Here is a 20,079-nt window from a genome sequence, read left to right as displayed (position 1 = left end):
GCCTCATTAGTAAAAGGGACGTTATCTCTTTTACAGGATTTGCTGTGCGGCATGAGGTTTGCTTCCCTAATTTTACTGTCAAATGATTCTCAGGCAAATAAGGGAGACGAATACTGTAGGAGGTGTGAGGTGCTTGTCCTTTGCAGTTCTACCCGTGGGTTAGTACACACCACTTTCTGTTTCATGCACTGTACATCTGTCCTTGAACTTTGTCACTTCCTCCACATCTCAGCTCTAACCCATCTCTCTAGCCTGTACTGAATAAGTACCTCTGTGCAACCAGCTTGTCAATTCCGGTGCCGATCTTGCTAATTCTCAGTTCAAGAACTGAGGAACTGTTTGCAAGCTGGTTTGGGGATGCTGCAAACAAGCCCTGGGTAACATTAAGAAAGATCATATCATTTTAAATGTGCTTTCTGTTCCAGGGTAACTGGCTTAGTACACACACCAATCACCATAATTTTGTTTAGAAAACACGGAGGGGTGGTATTATAATTTCTTGCTTGGTATTATGAAATGTTTGGTGTGTCCTTACACCTAGGTAGGACCGTACAATAAGCTGACAGAGTCTGTGCCATAGGGAAGATGTTTGTTCCCTTATTTGCAATAAGGTAGGTAAACTGTTGTGGTAGATCATCAATTATCCAGCACCCTAGGAGTAAAGGAGTGGCCAGATTTTCAAAAACTGCCAGATTGTCTCATCAAAGTTTCTCAGAGTAGCTCATTTTAAATAAAAATGTTTATTGGGTGTTGTGTATATATTTTGAGTTTGCTGTATAAAAATGTTATTAAAGCAGGGAGTAAATACAAGCACACAGAAACATTACAAACACACTTAAAGTACAGTACTGCAGAAACAGTGCTGTATAATATACACTACTTCAGCTTGTTCAATGCAAAGTCCACTATCTGTTAAATGAGAATAGTTTGTAAATGCCATGGGAAATACTTTCATCAACACAACAGTACGTGTGGTGCTGGATAGGCTGGAATTGCTTCACTGAGTTCTGCACGGAGGCAGGAAAAACCATGTATTTTCATTGTTCAAATTGTTACATGGTGTCTGTAAATTGCTTGCTAGCATTATCAAGTAAGCTGGTGTGCGTATGCTCATGTTTCCCTCCATCCTTGAAGTGATTCTGCCTATAAAGCAGTTTTCCAAGGAAAGCTGAATCACAAGCTACTTTTGTCATATCAGCCCAGGGTGCTCGAGGAATTGTTGGAAGCTGGACTTTTTTGTTGCCAAATAATTGGTCATCTCCATCAATTTTAAGACTTTGATTGGTCCATGTGGAGTCTAATTGCACTTCTTATTCAAAGCCTCTATTAAATAACACCGTTATATTCAAATACAGGATTCAGTTTGTTCTCTTAGTCTCATTTCAAGCAAGTCCCAGGACTGCGTGATCTTCATCATCTTGATCCGACACCAATTGTATAATCTTAACACACTGGGATCTACATTTAGAACAAACGGAAGCAACTGACAGATTAGGACTTCTTAAAATCTTTGCACTACAAGGCCTAGCATTCTGTTGGTACTTTATCTTAGGAAAAGAATTGAACTCCAGCAGAATTGAACTCTTATCCATGGACCCTGAGGACACAGCTTCTAAATTGATGTAAGAAAACCAGACAGGAATGGAAGTTCTGTGCTGATGTTATCTCACAACATCCAGATTCTTTCAGCCATTAAAAACTCCTCCATTTTCCTTTGAGAAAAGGCAGGCACTGTGACTGGGATATACTGAGACATCAGGCACAGGGGTTTTTTCTTTACTAAACTGGTCACGGTCAGAGTGAGACAGAGAAATAGGACTTATACAAAATCTCTTGTAGAGCACAGAGGGGAATTTTTGCTACCTGTATTCTTCCCAATCAGAATTGGAAAAGACTATGTTACGGCAGCAAATGTGCTATTTGGAATAAGGAGGAATGATGCATCCTGTTGGGTAAAGACAGAGCCCATCCAGAAAAGTATTGTGAGATTGCAGCTGAGATTAAATATTGGGACAGAAGATGTGAAGACACAGATAGATACACCTAATCCTTGTTTTTGTCTCATAAAGAGACAGGAACAGACCATTCAGGCCTTCATGGCTTTCTAGTTATTAGTAGAAAGTCAATGACTGGTAAGTAGTTTACTGACCTCTGGACTTGCAGCAGGCCAGTTTGTAGAGAGATTATGGTGAATCAGCCCTCAGCTCAGGCTCTGTAAAGGAAGGGACTTCCATAAAGTCTTCAGTCCTGGGTCACAGAGTAGGCAGGAGTGTTATAACTGGGAGCCTGTGACATTGAGTGGCTAGATCTGAGACAATAAAATCTAAAAACATAAGAAAGCATCTAACGAGGAGGCCATTTGATCCATCTCAATCAATTGCTGGTTTACAGATTGTTTAAACTTAATGAATCCAATTCTGCCACTTTTTGAATGATGCAGACTTTGAATGCGTGTTCGGTTTTGAAAAGTTCCAGGGTAATCTATTATAGACACCCCACCACTTTGTAAACAAGTTTTTATTTGATTTTCACAACTATGGCACTTTTTTATGATCAAGGTAACATACAATTTTACAACACCAGACCTCAAGGACCCAGAACCCCAGAGCCGTACGAACCTCTGCAAAATTTCACAGGATCTCAGAAACACTTCAGAATAGTGTGCCCAGCCAAAATATGATCACTCTCAGGAGTGTGCCTCTCTGGAACAGAAGTACTTGTGCCTGGCAGGGAGGGAAGAGAAGTGACCAAAATCTAGGCCCGGGCTGTGGAGAAACAGCCCTGTCCTCTGCAGCTCCAAGAGTGAAATCCCTTATCTTGTATCCTTCTGCAGAGATCTTTTAGAACAAATTTGAAAAGCAAAAATGCCAAGCTCGCCGAAAATATAAGCAAGTTCTGTGTTTTCAGAAGGAAGTTAATGTTCACAAGTTCTCTTTTTTTATTATTTGGCAAGTTGACTAATGACAGCAATATGAAAATAAGCCAATGTGTATCTTATTTGAAACAGTTATGGTGTTTCCTCTTTCACCTATAGCATGAGTGCTTGGTCAGTGAAGTGTGACATTGAGCACCAGAGAAGATTCTAGAGTGGTGAATACTGACAGGGTGGGACTGCTTCCGCAAACAGTGGATTAGAAGAAGATTTAATTCAGTTTTATTGCTGTGGTAAACCCTTACCATTTTATAGGCTGCAACTGAGTCGTAGCATAATTAAGACGTTTTTTTTTTACTGTTATCCCTTATTAAAGCAACTGAAAAAAAAAACATACTTCTCCTGTTGACAAGTGATGTGAAAATGATAAAATGGTGTTTAATTTTAACATCTGCTCTCTGACCTTATCAGAGTATCTCCATGTAGTATCTGCAGACACGGATACTTGGAATTCAGACTTGAGGTCAACGTAGCAAGCTAGCTCAAAGGGGAGATCTTTTCCGATCACACATGAACCACGCAGTTACAGAGAGCTGGCAAAAAACAAATGAAATACTGAACAGGATTCTGGATATATACTTTGGTTTAATTTTAGTTGAGATAGAGCAATTAACATGTTTATGTGAACAACCTGACAGGTTCTGTAAAACTTGTGACTTTTTTAAAAAAGTGTTATTTAATTAGACAACATTAAACCATAAATTAAAGATAAGCATTTTTTATAAAAGGACAATCAAGCAAGGAGCATAAAAACAATATTTAAAATAAACAAATGTATTGATTGGACTAAGATGAAACCTTAAATCAAAAGGCTGTTTTTTCCCCATGATCACTTTTATGCCAAAGGACAATTCTAGTGGTATTCATTGCAGAAACCTTTGCAGAAAAATACTGTACAAATGTCTGGACCAAGAAGGACAAATTTTAGCAAGGCGCATTTCTGTTGAAATACGTGAATAAGTGTCAGCTGAATCTTCAACATCTTTACATCAAACATATCTTCAACCACTGATACAAGCAGCTTTAGCAAAATGTGATTAAGGAACACTCAACTCCAGCATTTTGTACATTACTCAGATAATCTTGTGTAACAATTAATTTCCCTTCTTCTTTGTGAGATCATATTAGGTCTTATGTGGAAAGCTTTTTTATTATACTATTTTGCAATTTGTTGCTGATGCAGTTAACTTTTCTCTTGGTGAATCAAGCTTTTCAAAAGTTTTAAAAACAACATTTTTCAGCGCATAAACTTGTCTTTGAGAATAATGTAATTTGGCAAACTGTCTTAATGTGTGGTTGGTGAACTCTACCCTAAATCAGAACTAAGAACTTGAAACTAAGCATCAGAAAAGATTGGTAAAATCTATTTAAACAAAATCTTTCTAGTTCCTTTTCATTCTTGTACCATAAATGGATGTTTTCATAAAAGATCAGGTTTTTCACTTGATGAAACTTACAAATATGACAATAACAGTAACTGGGACCTTTCCCGTTTCCTGTAGTATACTATCGGGATCTGTTTGCCTGCTTATCATGATAAATATTGATACAGTTCATAAAGAAAAAAAGCTTGATTCCTTGTTGATTCACACTAACTTCCATAATTAGTAGCAGCTGTGTGAAAACATCTGAAGCCACATTCAATGATCCTCTAGTCCAAAGTACTATAGAAAAATATTCCTGGTTCAGGTTACGACTGAATTTTCCTCCACTGTATGATAACATGTTAATATCTATTCTATGAAATTTCTCAGTTCACTGCGAATAACTAGAAAATGGGACATTTCTTTTAGGTGATTCTATTTTAACAGATGCAAATTTTAAATTATTCACAACAAGGGTACCAAGAGGCTGAAGATAGACATCTGAGACTGCATACTGCTGAGAGCCTAATGCCTCAACAGGAAAATGATTTCACTTATCACAGACTTCCAAAAATAAAAATGCACAACAAAATTCTCTATAAAACATCTTGTATCTTTCATACAATTATTTTGATATTCATGATTACTATATGGTACCTTTTTACTACATAAACATAGTACAAAAGAACAGTAACACAAAATTAAAAAGGCTTCTTTCCTTCTGCAGTGCAGAAACAAGGCAGTTTTCAAATGGGCACGAAGGGACACTGCACCAGGTTTAAAAAAGAAAAAACAGAATTTGTGACTGAAAAAAAAAAAACCATTCAGCTTCAACCTCTTTAGCCAGTGCTAAAAATGACCAAGTTTCATACTGTATCTTTAAACTTTATTTTAAAAAGAAAAAAGGGTGGATTTTGAAATGAAAACACCCTTGTCAAAAATATACCAAAAGAACCAGAACTCTGGAGGGACAGTAAATATCTAGTGGTACAAGTGAACACTTTGAAGGCAGAGGGAGATACAAATCTCCAGTTTATCTCCAGTGTGATAGGCTTTCTCTGTCCACTGGGCTTGCGGTTACTAGTTGCAGTCACCGGCAGTGTTCCCCACCAATCAGAATTCAGATAAGATCTCTGCTGCTGAAATTCGTCATTTGCAGGGCTTGCTGTTAACTACAGATATCAACTCTGACCTTTCTCTTGTTCGCACTACAAGGCAGTGTTCCTCACACCTCTGTCTACTGTATGTGCTTAAGTAGTGCAGGACATTGCAGATGGCAGTTGTATTGATCCCTTTCTGTTTCAGCTAAAGCCTGGTTTGAATTGTTAATGAAAAACTGGGATCAAGGTCAGTCTTCTTTTTGCAATTAGATTGCTCTTTTAAAAAACAAAGATAAAAAAAGGAGAACAAGCTGATATACGCCTGTGCAGGAAGCTTCTCTTTACTTTGAGGAGAGGCCTATACTATGTCTATGCCATCTGATCAAATCACAAAACCCTGCATATGATTAATTATATCTCAGGTTTTTTTCCTCATTCCATCTTGCTTGTGCTATTCATAGAGTGTTTCATATTCATGTTTCAAGGTCCATAGGAGGAATAATGCAAAAGGCCCAAATGTAACAGGTCACTCACTGCAGAACTTGAGTTTTTACATTTGGATGTAAGCACTATAAAATCTCTGTAATCTTTGTAAAATAAAGGAAAGAAAGACTTCTAAACCCCATCATGCACTACTGTAACTTGATAAGAATGGCCCATTTTGCCCTAGACATGTGACAAGGTGTTAACTCATTATGGAATGAAACTGTCAGTGTAATCAGTTGAAAATTAACAAGGATCTCTTTAAGAGAGAAGACTAACTCATCGTTATCCTGAAGGTGTGGAAGGAAGCCCCTGAGGAAAAGGAGAAACTCATCCTGTATTAAATCCCATTTTTAAGATAGGTGTTAGGGATATTTTGTTTAACATTTTTCTACATGGGTGCTCACATGTATCCATCTATCCCACCAGTTGTTAAAAAGCTGCTTATTCTTGTTCAGGACTGCCCAACGCAGAGGTGTTTCCAGAAGCACAGTGTCCGGCGCAAGACAATGTTGATGTTTAGTCCACATCGCAGGGCACAAACACACGAGCACAAAGGGCTGGCACGTCTTCGTAAGCTTCATGAGATGGGAGGAAGCCAGCACACCTTGCGAAAACCCTTGTGAACACAGGAAGAACATGCAAACTCCAGAGGAAAGGCACCCCAGTACGGTAATGCAAGACACAGGAGCTGGGAGGCAGCAGTGCTGACAGTCATGCCAAGGTCATGTGTAGCAGCCTTTAATGTGGTTGCTACCACTCCTTGAAATTGTCAGATTAAACATGATCATGTTATCTATAACTATGAAGAGGGGCGAACTATCCAATCATCAAACTTTGACGCATGTTTTACTAAATTTGTGAAGCTTCATAGTGGACGTAGCACTTTTGGGTTAAGAAAAGCATCCATACCATTCTGAGTGACCACAGCCTGTCCACAATGACTACAGTTTGTGAATGGTATGATGCATTTATATTCTCAACAGGAAAGAATGTGTTTTGGAAAAAAAAAAGAAAAGCAAAAAAAATAGAAAGATGATAGGGGATGCAGATATAAAGGAAGAAAAAGGATTGACTGCTGACTCTTCTAATTTCTCTGTAGGGCAGCATCCAAAGCTGGAATTACATTTGGGACTCCAGCCAGAGACTTCTTACTTCCTTCGCCCTTCCAAACACAAAGTCACGATGAAACCATGTAGGTTGCTTTCGTTCCAAGTAAAGCCTTCCACTCGGAGAAAATATCAGAAATCTCATGTTCTCAATTTTCGCCCAAATATAATCTCAGCTGTGAACGCTACCTTCTCATAGTCGTTGGTATTTTTCATATTACTAGATTATTATTCTATTTCTTTATTATTATGATGATGGGTCACCTTCTGTCTACAAGAGCACACAGGGTTTCTTAGTGCAGGCAGGCTGGGGGTTGAGGAAGGCCCGTACCGCCTCTGCAAAAACCTCCTTAATGCCTTCTTGGTTGAGGGCTGAGCACTCGAGGTACTTGATGGCGTGGATCTGGCGAGCGAGTGCGGAGCCCTGCTGCTGGGTGATGGTGGTTTGGTTCTGCTCTTTGAGCTTCTTCAAGACCTCGGCGTCATTACGCAGGTCCTTCTTGGTGCCCACCAGGAGGATAGGCACATTGGGGCAGTGGTGGGTGACCTCTGGGTGCCACTTGTGCTTGACATTCTCGTAGGAGGGCGGGCTGGCGATGGAGAAGCAGATGACAAAGACGTTGGTCTGCGGATAAGAGAGGGTACGCAGGCGGTCGTACTCCTCCTGGCCTGCCGTGTCCCACAGATTTAGGCTAATAGTCCTGCCATCCACAGTTACCTGGGAGCTGTAGTTGTCAAAGACAGTGGGGATGTATTCTTTGGGAAAGGCATTGGTGGTGTAGGAGATCAGGAGACAGGTCTTTCCCACAGCACCATCTCCTACCACCACACACTTTATACTCTGCATTCTCACCCGTTCAGGACTTCAGCATCCTGCAAAAGACAAACACTCAATTAGCTTCTTTTCAAAACATCCATAATTTAGGTGTCCTCGCTTATTCCAGGGTCACTGGCCAAGAACTCCTCAATATCAAGCACATTTTTCCATTTCAAAACTTCTGAAAATGATTATTTTTCCCTAGGAAACCTGAACCAGCCCCTGTCCTTCACGGGGGAAGTGTTTTATTCATTTAATACAACCAGCCTTGTTAATATGTGTTGTTACCACGCGTAACAAATAAAAGGAAAGTCAGACAAAAAGGCACTGGTCCCATAGTATTGTTCATGCAAATCAAGGATAAACATGGAAACAAGATACAGGAAAACATCTGAAATAAAAGAGGGTAGTTTTCCCATGGACTTGTGCTACACAGCATGGTAGTTGAATGCTCATTAAAAACTAAAAAAAAATGGTGCGTTCACACAATATTCAAGAGAGGTTTGCCCTAGAAGGGTGTTTTGTAAATGATCAAAAATGTGTGCTTGAGATACAAGTATAAACTATGGAATTTAAAATGGGGGGACACTTTTTAATAGTCTAGAACATGCTACTCAGTCTGTTTGTCAAAGCTTACACCCTAGCTTCATTCAGAAGTGCTTGGATCAGATCCTCAGATCACTAGGCTACTAAAAACCAAATACATTAGATAGGCAGAATGGCGTTATCCCATTTGTAACTTTTTTATGTTACTACGAAGATTTCAGGTTTGTAATAAGTTATTGTATTTATACACTAATGGGATTATACTAGCAATTAGGCTTTGTTAGAGAAAGTGAACAGGTAAGTTGTAACCAATGTGTTTCTCCTTTCAGAAGTTTCCCTGTCACTTTTCTCTAGGTTTGAAGAAAATGAAGAGCAACAAAACTAGAAACTGAGCATGCATTTAAGGTCAGAGCAGGGATATTTAACAGCAAACATAATGCAGGGCATCAATTAAAATAGAAATAGCAGAAAAACGAGCTTGTGAATATGTTACTTTAATATCATTGTTTTACACTGTAGCTGCACTGTACAGAGTTTGGTTAGTAATGTTCCTTCAGAAAAACCATGTGACCTCCTACAGTACATGTTACTTTCTTCAAGATGGGATTTACAGGAAAAATGAAGGGCCCACCCTATCTCTAAAGCTTTGTAGTGTCATAACTCCAGATGTCAAACTCTAGACACAAACACTTCAACAACAAGCTGCTCCAGGCATACATTTCATTTTGCTCGCCTGTTTTATGTCACTCCTCAAACAACATCATGCAAACTTTGAACGGATATAAAGGCTTACTAAACTTAGTTGACAGAGAGGGTCACAGACAACGCATTTCCCAGCCCTAATTACATATGAACACAGATGCTGTCTTGTTAACACTATGACTGGACTGAATACTACTGGCTAGAAATGTGAGTGTTTAGTTCCAGCACAGTTCCTCAGGGTGGAGGGAGAATTTAGCTTGACCTCTCAGTGCCTCAGCTCCACCCAATTGAGTTTTACTGTATTTCACTGCTGAGACATGGTCTGCACTAACTAACGAGCACGAAGCCTCCTCAGAGAAACCAGGCCTGTTCAAAACAAAGATAAGCTCTGAATGTGATGGCGCTTACTGTAAATGTAAGCCCATAACTCAGATGAAAATGCCTGCTTTCTGTCAGTGTCTGGTGGCTTTTTGTTAGATCTTATCTCTTCCCTTGTTACTTTGGGGAAGTTTGCAGACAATAGAAAGTACGCCCTTCAATGCCTGCCTCATTCGCACTCTCTTGCCTTCGTTTAAAGCATATTTCAAACCACAGTTCGATAATATCGTCTTTGACACCACAAAACGAGGTTGGCTTCGACAGCCCCGATGCAGATGCAAAGAACCAGGGGAGGCCATGCTGGAAAAAAGACAGATTTTAGGGACAAGCCACCTGAAAATATAACAAAAGGAACTATCTGAGCCAAGAATCACAAAGACTCATTAACAATGTGGTTATTAAAGTTCAATGTGCATTAAACCCAAAAAAATGTCAGATGTGTCTATGCCAAATTCAATACATAGCATTAAATAATCAAGACAATCCTACGTTTCACTAAAGCTTTAAGTGGTGACTGCTAAGCGAGGAAATTGAGCTTTTGAAAGGTTAACCTAGTAATGATCAGAGAGGATGAATCCTGTATAGTGAAGGATCCAAGTTTAAGTCAAAACTGTGTGCATCAGTCTGCTGTTGTAATGTTTTCAAATAAATCAGTGTAAATACAACAAGCAGTAAATGTACAGCAGTATCAAATGACAGGGATACAACAGGGCACAATGTAAAATGCAGGAAGTTAAGTGCAGATGCACAATAAACAGTCAGCTTCAGGAACTGTCTGCCTCTTGTTTATTTGCACATAAGAAAACAACATGGTGAATGAAGGAGGAAATGCGTCACATGCTTTGATAAGGCTGGGGCGAGCAGGGTGACAGACTGAGGGAACTGAGCATTTTTAGTCTTGAAAAGAGAAGATTGAGAGGGGACTTCATACAAGGATTCAGAATCCTCAAGGACACTGATAAAGTCAATACGCTTGACTTGTTAAGAATGAACAGTGAAACAAGAACAACAGGTGGCAAGTACTGTATGTGGAAGTGCATTCAAAACTGAGAATAGGAGGCACTTTTTTACCAGAGAATTGTGGGAGTGCGACACAAATTATCCAGCCATTTTGTTGAAGCTGATACTCTGTCGTCTTTCAAGAATTGACTGGATGAGACTAATTGGAAAAAACAAAGGGCCAGATGTCTTCCACTCATCTGTAACTGTTGTCATGTTCTCAAGCTGTATATTTGTTTTTGCTCTCCATGCCTTAGTGCCTCCTGGCACTGCTGGGCACCCATGTTTTTTCATGTTAGCAGTTAAAGCCACATCTATCCTGCACTGATGCCCAAAATCTGAAAGTCTGATACTCAAGACTCTTACTGAGAAAATAAGACGTCATGATGACATGTGTGTGTTTCAGAGGACATACTGTCAATGTCTTATTCTCTTCCAGGCTGGGTTAGAGACTAAACTACAGCCACAGATTGTATTTTGCTAACATTTAACTAATAATGTAACAGAATGATTAAGTGTTAAAAATAAATCACTAGTATGAAAAAAAGAGTTCTGCGGGGATTGAAGCATCAGTCTTTCATTCGATTACATTCTTTTGCAGTTACAGTAATGTGGAGAGAGAACAGATTCTGGATCAATACATATTCCATTAGGTCAAAAAAAGAAAAACAAAAAGATGGAATGTCTTCCAAGTCAGTTATCTGGAAAAACAATAAAATATGTCATCACTATCATTCACTGAAGATGCATTACTAAAGGATATATCCATGGAAACAGCACGGTACAGATGAATAAATGGTAGCTACTCTCTGGTTTCTTCAAGTGAGGTTCGTCATTAACAGTACACCTAAGATGCTGTATGTCAAATTGCTTCTAAAGTTTTTTTAATCTTTTATGTATTTTTGCAGTAAAATGCAGGCCAATGATTGCCCGTCTAAGAATCATTCATTTTACTTTTGAATAGGTAAACATCCCAAATACATACAGATATCATGAAAAGTTGTCATCCATTTGTTTTTATTTAATATTAACTTCAACACATCAGCTCACTTGAGTGAAAGGTGTGTCAAAAGACACATTATCTTGCCATTCTGCTTACGGAACCTGAATGATTGTCTATAAGGAACTACACTTTTTTTAAACTTTTTAAATACCAGTTTAAATATTCTAACTCATCTTTTGTTAGAGTACTACAGAACTACATAATGAAAAACTAAAGGAGCATGAAAAGGAAACCTCTGAATATATGCACATCTAAATTCTTACATAATGTATATCCTCCACTATCTATACTTTACAGTATGTATGCCTGGGTGTCAGTACAGTATATGTGTTTTTCCTGCAATATTTTTATTTGTGCATCCTTTCACCAATGCAAATAGTATTTTGCTGGTCAGAGTTCAGCTTCCGATTGCCTGTTTTACAAACAGTTCTTCCTGTGAGCCAAATATTTTGTTGCAGTGTGTAAAAGATTTCCTGGCTCCCTGCAGGAGCACGGCACAAGCATCTCACAACAACAAGAACATAAAACCGAGTCTAGGACCCTTTAACTAATGCAAGTTACTTTTTGATGTCTTACAAGAACATACTTGTCAGATGTTTATTCAAAGTCCTCCTAAGTAATTTTAGCTTAAACTATGTGGTTAAGTTGTGTGAGCTTCACTTCCACAAAGCATTCTAGCTTTCCGGAAAATGCATGCTGGTGCACATTTTGTTTCTAGTCTTATATTTCTAGTAAATTAAGCATACCAAGTTGTTTTCACCCCAACATAACTCCTCAATGAACATCCTTTTATTTCTGTCAAGAGATTCTTCTTTCCTGAGTGCTGCCCACTATGTACTGAAATCGTACCATGGATTTAGCAGGCCTCATCACCTTCTCCCTGGCTTGGCCTCGTCATTACTTCACATTCAAACTACACTGCCGAAGAGTTTAGAATTCATAGAAAGCATCCTAACATATTTAAATGCACACTCCAACACCAGTTATAGAAATATATATTTGACCGCCCAAAAAACAATATATTGTTATATAAATAAATTCAGTGGAAAAGCAACTTTTTGTTACCTGTAGAATACAATCAATCATCAGTGCAATGATTTAACCCAATTTATTACAATGCTGCACTTTCAGCAAGTATTAGCAGTGATCACATGGCTGCCACTACCTTTCTAGGTTACTTCCGGATGTTCATGAAGTTCTGTAAAATGGAGCACATAGGAAGTTTGTAAAAGTATTTATTTTCTTTTTAAATTTTCTGACTTCTTTTTTTCGACAGAGTAACAATAAGTTTGTGTAAACACCCCCCCCCCCCCACTCTCTCCCCCACACACACCCAAAAAAATATGGTCCTTTTTTAAAATTATTAAGAACAGCTGGGTCAAATTTTTTCATTTAAGGTTTAGGAACACATACCAAAATATAGGTTTTCTTTCAACACAACTCAGAAATGGTTTATTATAGTTTGGATTTTGGGAGAGGGGGTGGTGGAAGAAACACATTCAGACTAATTCATTCTGAAAGCAGAACACTGGACTCTTACCAGTCTCTCTGCGCTACAGATGTTCAACACAACAACAGGGAGATGTGATACAGCTCTGCCCACCCTCTGGAGAACAAGAACCTCCTAGTTCCACTTGGTGCTGACACTGGCCTACAGCAGGGCCAGAGCACTCTAGTACTCATATGGGTACAGCCACAAACACCCGAGAACAGCTTTACATTTAAAAAAGGTTTGCCGTAAACATTCCAGAATGCAGACTGCTCTCACGGCTCTCAGGACCTCTGACATTGTGCTTCAGGTAGTGTTAGTTATGTCTGAGGCTGTAGTCATACAAAAGTGTGCAGCACTCCAGGTTTAACATTGTACAGTGCCATGTAGCGAATCTTCTTCTTCTGCCCTGAAGTAGGGGTTAACGGTGGGAGGAAATGTTTGCAGCATCCTTAGCTGCTCTCAGATTGTTTGTACAGCTCATGGCAAGGTAATGACAATGAGCGGTACTGGCAAAACAAGCATGCACCAAACGTATTTAAAGTAATCTTAAAACAAAATGACCCACAATTTTATCACAAGATGTAGTCAACTGGAGACACCTGGGCATAGTGTTGTTCCAAGTGAGAAAAAACAGAAGTCCCAGAAGTCCTCTGGCAATTGTATTTTCAAAGCATCATGTCAAAATTACAGCTGCCTACTTCTTAGAAGCAGGGGAGAAAGGAGATAAGAGGACAGGAAAGGAGAAGGGAAGAAACTCCAGTAAATGCAATATTGGCATATTACAAAACCAATTTTCTAACTGCAGAAAAGCAGAAGTGAGTCTATGTGTGACACAGAAGAATGAGATACAGTAGGGCAAAGTGCCAGTCAGGTCACTAATGGCAGTGAATTAGTGATGTACACTGTATCAGCCTAGCAAAACCACTTGCATCTTCTGATAACACAACACGGAGCAGAGCTAAGCTGATACAGGCTGCTACAGCTGAACCACAGAAGCCCTGTTATAGAACTTCATACCACAACACATCACAGCATACAGTGTTTATATATACTGTACATAAAAAGGAGCTCCTTATTGATAGTCTTCTATTTTTCCTTAAACAGCTTACAAGCTACAAATTCATGGTCCATAACAACGCTAGTAGCGCCTGAACACCTACGGCCTGTGCTCACAGTGTTATACAGCAGTTTCAAAAGAACAACAGCATAATTTCACCCAGCAAGGGCTTTTAGAATTAAACTTCACTAGCACGTATGGTCGAAAAAGAACAGTACATATGATTGTTAGACTCACCAGGCACGTGTTAAGATTTCCTCTCACAATAATTATTTGGTTTGTAAATTATTTTTATAAAAACAACTGTCTGGATCTGTGCAGCAATATTTATCCCAAAGGATCCCACGGTGTTTCACATCTCTTCACATCTAGGAAAACACTTGCTTGGCTGCTGATGTAGGGCAGCAATTCTATTATGTACCAGCAACTCCACCCGCACAGCAGATCAGAGGGAGTTAACTTAATTTGATTGGTGAAGTGAGAAATTACTTCTCCAATCTTAAGGAAGAAATATGGAGAAGCTAGATGGCGCAAGCTCAAAGTGAAATGTAGCAAAGACACCAGGGTAAGCTGCCAAACTCTTCCTAGCAGTGTCCTAGGACCTTCCATGGCCAATCTGCAAGTCATCAGTCATTTCATCCCAACACCTCCTACAGCACACCATGCCCCGTCACCATACGGGGATAGTGGTTAAGGGAAACTAGACATCCACTGAGGTGCACACATTCACAGACAGCTTAGCCTTCTGCTCAAACAGGCAATTTTCAGACGAATTACAACTGCCTTCACAAAGAATTTACCAGGGCACGATGTCTGCATTTGTACTGTTATGTTTCCTTCTATAAAACCAATGCAGGCGTCCAAATCAAACCCAATACGCTGCACACTACAGTACGGCATGTTTATCGCACATCATCGGGCAAATAATTATGTTTTTTTTTAAGTTTTTCAAATATCTTTTTTTTTTCCAGTCAAGATCCTTAATTATCCTTTGGATCGGATAAGCACACTATGACAGATGTCTAACAAAGATGTGGTGCACACATTCAAAGCCAGGAGGCAGGATTGTTGTCAAGAAGAGACTCTGCTGGCTGCAGGCCAGTCTACATCAAACCTCATGGCTAGCTATCATAGGTCCTGCTTATCATTTTTCACGAGGTCATTTAGCTGCTTCGCAGTTATATAATACCAGGTATAGTAATAGAATCTTCTAGTATGATACCTGTATTACCACGATAAATTTTAGAACTGTAGAACAGTTGTCCAGTACGTGTACTTGTTCAGTCAAAAAAAAGATTCAGAGAAAATTCAGAAAACCATACAGCTCTGTGCTTTTAAGCTACAGATGAGTCCTGAAAACCAGACGCCATTTGGTATTAACCAAACAATGAAACAATACCTTTTAAGTTTAAGATAAAAACAGGAAGAGTCTTAACTTCAGTTGCTTTGGAAATAGAAAGGTTTCTCTGCATCAAGGGAAATAACACAGTTCACTGGAAAAACTCTTTTTAAGACATTTTATACTGAACAGATCAAACAAAATTGCTACTGCTGTTCCATCTTTTGAAAACACATACTTTTTATAGACCTTTTCTACTGTCCTTCTTCATACATTATTATTGGGCTTTTGTGACTTCAGAATTATTTTGTGTGAGCAGTTAGCAAAGATCAGCCATACAACATGTTTTTGATTTACAGCTCTAAAGGATGCATTATCCATATTTTTTGGAACATTGCAGTACTGTAAAAAGGATAAACACATGAAGGATAAACAACCCTGTGGAGTAATGTTGCTGAAAACAACATGCCTGTATTGATTAATCAGAATCACAGGTTAACACCTTAAATTGGGAATGTCGTGTACATTAAGATTAAGTGCCTTTAGTTGATCTGTACAAATGTACTGGATTTTAGGGACAGAATAACTCATTTTCAGAAATGACTTCATTAGGCAACGGGATACTTTGTTTGCAGAAATGTTCCCCACTTTTTGTACCACTCTATAGTTCTGGGGTCCTTTATTATTTTAGGTCTATGGTAAGCATACCAAGCCATTATAGCCAAAAACCACACACAAACATCCTTCATAGGCTTGTGTGCAGTCTCTTTTCCATTTTTCATTCCAGAATTTATTTTCTCTAAATCCACCAAGAGTATGCACTCAAACTACATTATCAAAACATAAGCAGACACATAGGGTTGGTGTTAACATAGTAAATTCAAGATCCCTCCAGCCAAGTTAACACTAACCCTAATTTCTTGCAGTCAGTAGGAAATTCTGGCTGTAAAGATATAAAAGTATCACAAAGTCTCAGAGATCAATTTGGAGCACAGAGCAATACTACAGAAGATATTATCTATAGCGTAGTGGTAGCACTAGATAGATACAATATAGAGGAATGAATATATATATATATTTTGCTGTGCTGCTGTGACCTAAATATCCTTCTAATTCCACTTTTTGCACATATAAAGTCAGTTAGTAGCCATGACGCCCTCATGGGTGCCTAATGCCCTGAAAATGTAAGAGCTAATTAATATTCAATCCCACAATTTGCAGCAATTGCAGCCTCTTAGAATATACCCAAAATAGACTGATATGTAAGTAAAACAGATAGTCATTCGAAGACATCATTCTTTTAAGTCTCTACATTGAAAGCAAGGCTGATTAGGATGTATTATTTATCAGAATTATTGTACCTTTTCCATATCTGCAAATAATTAAAAAAAAACCTTTGTGTGCATTTGGTAATATGACCAAAAAATGCCTTCCCTTCACAAATTAGTTAGTGGGAAATTGACACCTGACCAAGAACTGGTATCTGGCCATTGCTGGAAAGCTTGCTAACGTGAACATGTTTCAGTTGCACTCATTTATATTGTTAAAGGTCTCTAAATGTCCATCAAAATCCAACTACTTCACACTGTTGGATAGCTCTCTCCCATACAGCTGTCTAAATATTTCAACAAAATGGTTTCACCCTCTTAGCCAACCCCCTTAGACAACCCTAGGTTGTCTTACAGATCTGCCCCCTTGGGTAAATCAGTTACATTTCGAACACAGGCAGATTTTTAAAATGCTTGGAATTTGATTAGAACATCTGCTGATACAAAACAAAACACCGTGGTAACAAGCAATGAATTCTTCAGCTTTTAAATCAAGTAAAAAGGATACTTTATTTTTAGTTTCGGATAGAGATATTTCACTCAATGTACGCTGTGTGTCTGTTCTTCAGCTTCTGTTCGTTTTTTTTGTTGTTGCATGATGTCCATTTCCCAGACCTGACAGGAAACAGTCTATATGGGAATCCCACTTTGGTTGCACCACCAGGCAAAACAACATGGTGACACTCTTGCTTCCTTTCTGCAGTTTCTATGAGAAACCTTTTGAGACTTCTTTTCAGACATTAGTGTGGCTGGAATATGTTCATTAAGAGGGCAAGTAACAAACCAGAATGAACAGGACAGTATCCCGCAGGACACAATTTAGGTCATGAAAAAAGTGAGAAATCAAAAGTACTTAAAAAGTAATGCATACGGTACACACAGTATGCATTGTTACATAAAGTATGGTCTACAGTAACGTTCTTGTGCCACACTAGATGGCATAGCCAAACCATAACAGTTTTATTTCATGAGAAAGCAGAAACTAGCTGAGGAAAATTACTAGCAATAATAGCTTCCTCTAGAATCCCTCAAATAACTTGTTTTTCAAAAAACTCTGATGTCTCAATGTCTTAGCATGCGTTTCCATGCAAACAGACCGCATCGTTCAAAAATGCAACAGTGCATCTAACTGACTCAGGCTTTCTGTTTGTCTTGCAAGGTCAACGTGACACCTCTCTTGCAGTCTGTGACATTGTGCACCTTAAAAGCACACTGCCACCAGAAGCTTTCTCCTGTACCTGTACATCAATAGAGCCAATGTGACAGTGAACAGTGTGCAGTTGGTTAACGCCTATGATGGAAGTACAGGAGTCTTAAAGGCTAAGTCATAGATGCATTTTCCCCACACAATAATCATAAATTAATCCAAATATTGAGTTAATAGCTCCTTTGTATCTGTTAACTAACATTTCCACGTCTGTTTTCATCTTTTAAGAGAGTGCACTTCTCCAAGCTGCCTGCCTGTACAGTAGAAATAGAGAGACCTGCCAGTCTTAAGCCCATAGCAAAGGAATGAGTGTTTTAAAAGCTGCTACGTACAGTAGATAAGTGATTTCTTAAGAGCACTATCTTTCCAGAGTAAATATGTCATGGAGAGCCATAATGGAGACTTCCCTAAACTGCCTTGACACCATGGCCTGCAAAGACAGTTCATAAAGACATGATGATACAAGCTTAGGCCTCTTATTCTAAACTGCAAATGGCCTGAACTTGCCTCTGAATGTTTGTGCCACACTATAAAAACTGCTGGCTCTAAGGCTAACTAAGTTGGTAGCACCTGGCTTTGTTCAATAAAATGATCTAAACTGAGAACTTTTAAAACTTGAAATGCTCACGGTACCAGTATACTCCACTATCAAGCATAAGAAATGCAAAACATACTGTAAGACTTAACACATACCAAGAGTGTAATTTTACACTCTTTCAGAGAGAAGACTACAAGGGTCCTGATTCAAAATCCTCAGAGGCACTTACAGTCAACCCAGTGCACTTCTTTAGAATGAACAGCAAAATATGGCACAAGTGGAAAATAGGTGGCATTTCTTTACACAAAAGGTTGTTGGAGAATGGAACAAGTTACTCAGCCATGTTATTGAAGCCAGAATTCTGGTTTCTTTCAAGAAAAGACTGAATGAGATGCTCTGATCTATTAGTTGCAACTAAAGGAGATGGGTTGAATATCTTAATCTCATTTGTTACCTTTCTTATGTTCTTTTTTAAGTCTTTTTTTAATAGTAATGCTTTGTTCGAAAGTAGCAAACTTTAAGGTATACAATGTATTTTATTATTTGTGTAATCAAATTCGGTGATATAGGGGTGCAAATCAAATGGAGGTCATTTTAAATAAGCAACGTATTTAACAAATTGGAATTTAGATTTCGTTTTTCTTCTGGTTTTTGTATTTCTAACAATAACGGGAAGTTGCATAACAAATGTTTGATGTTAAATAAAATTAAAGTGGTAATTTCTTTATTGAGAGACTTTTCTTGTTATTCTAAAGAAGAGTGTATTAAGTACACGTGGGATTGGGGTACACAAACATTTAGGTATAAAAACTAGTTCATTCAGGGAGTGGCTCTTGACTGAAGATTCTAACTAAATTCAAAATAGAGGAACCAATTTCAGCTGACAAAAAACGGCTCACTGAAACTTTTCTTTACCAAAAACATAAAATCGTCACACGAGCTTTAACTTTTCGTTGAATTAAGTCTATTCAATTAACGGCCTTATGGCCAAATTACATTTTAGTTGTGTAACCTCGGTCGGTAACAAATTGCACAGTGAGGCGTATGCCTGCGAAACCGTTAATGTACCAGCCTAGATTCGCTCAACTACTGACAAAACAAAACTGAAACTCCTCTGCTTAAGAAGCAGCATATGTAATATAACAGTTACTAGACATCTGAACAAGTATCGGTGAAAGACTGTCATCTTGTTGTCTTTTTTAAACAAAAGCATGGAAAATAGGAGAAAAAAGAACTCACCACACATAATCTTGTTTCTGCGAGTACTTCTCCCTATTGGATCCCAGGCTGAATATCTTTACTGAATGTCTAGTTGAGCAGTCACTCCTCTTGCTCTGTGAAGGAAGTGAAGTGTAATATCAGGGGAGGAAGTCAAATACAAAAAAGGCATTGCTCTATGAGGAAGTATATTTGCAAAGTATATATGTATATATGCGTACTTGACATCTATGCAAAACACTGAAAAAAAATCTGGTTTAATTGGCGGATTCTAGATAACACATTACCCTCCGTCTCCTCTCGTTTACTGATGATACAGTGCTACTGTTGCGGATTAAATAACAACTGCATGCTGTGGTGCATATACAGTATATAGACAAATAACATTTACTAAAGGAAAAAAACTCACCATTTATACTTTACAATTTCCAAGTTCTTAGTCAACATTGCAGCGCTTCATTCTATCC

At 38.5% G+C, this 20,079-nt stretch overlaps 1 protein-coding gene across 2 annotated transcripts; it reads right to left on the bottom strand.

Moving 5' to 3' along the window:
- Positions 1-3,497: 3,497 nt before the first annotated feature.
- On the bottom strand, positions 3,498-19,728 carry LOC102682154 (rho-related GTP-binding protein RhoG). Of its 2 annotated transcripts, none has more exons than XM_015341357.2 (2): positions 19,634-19,728; positions 3,498-7,861 (listed from the first exon to the last, which is right to left on the bottom strand). In XM_015341357.2, the coding sequence occupies exon 2, from the start codon at positions 7,833-7,835 to the stop codon at positions 7,260-7,262; it is 576 nt and encodes a 191-aa protein (XP_015196843.1). In that variant the 5' UTR covers positions 7,836-7,861; positions 19,634-19,728; the 3' UTR covers positions 3,498-7,259. The 2 variants fall into 2 exon arrangements, with proteins under 2 accessions (XP_015196843.1, XP_015196845.1); XM_015341359.2 differs by lacking the exon at positions 19,634-19,728 and adding an exon at positions 14,220-14,365.
- Positions 19,729-20,079: the final 351 nt, after the last annotated feature.

This window comes from Lepisosteus oculatus, chromosome 5, assembly GCF_040954835.1.
Source record: "Lepisosteus oculatus isolate fLepOcu1 chromosome 5, fLepOcu1.hap2, whole genome shotgun sequence".
NCBI classification, from domain to species: Eukaryota; Metazoa; Chordata; class Actinopteri; order Semionotiformes; family Lepisosteidae; genus Lepisosteus; species Lepisosteus oculatus.
This window is presented reverse-complemented; position numbering and strand designations above follow the sequence as displayed.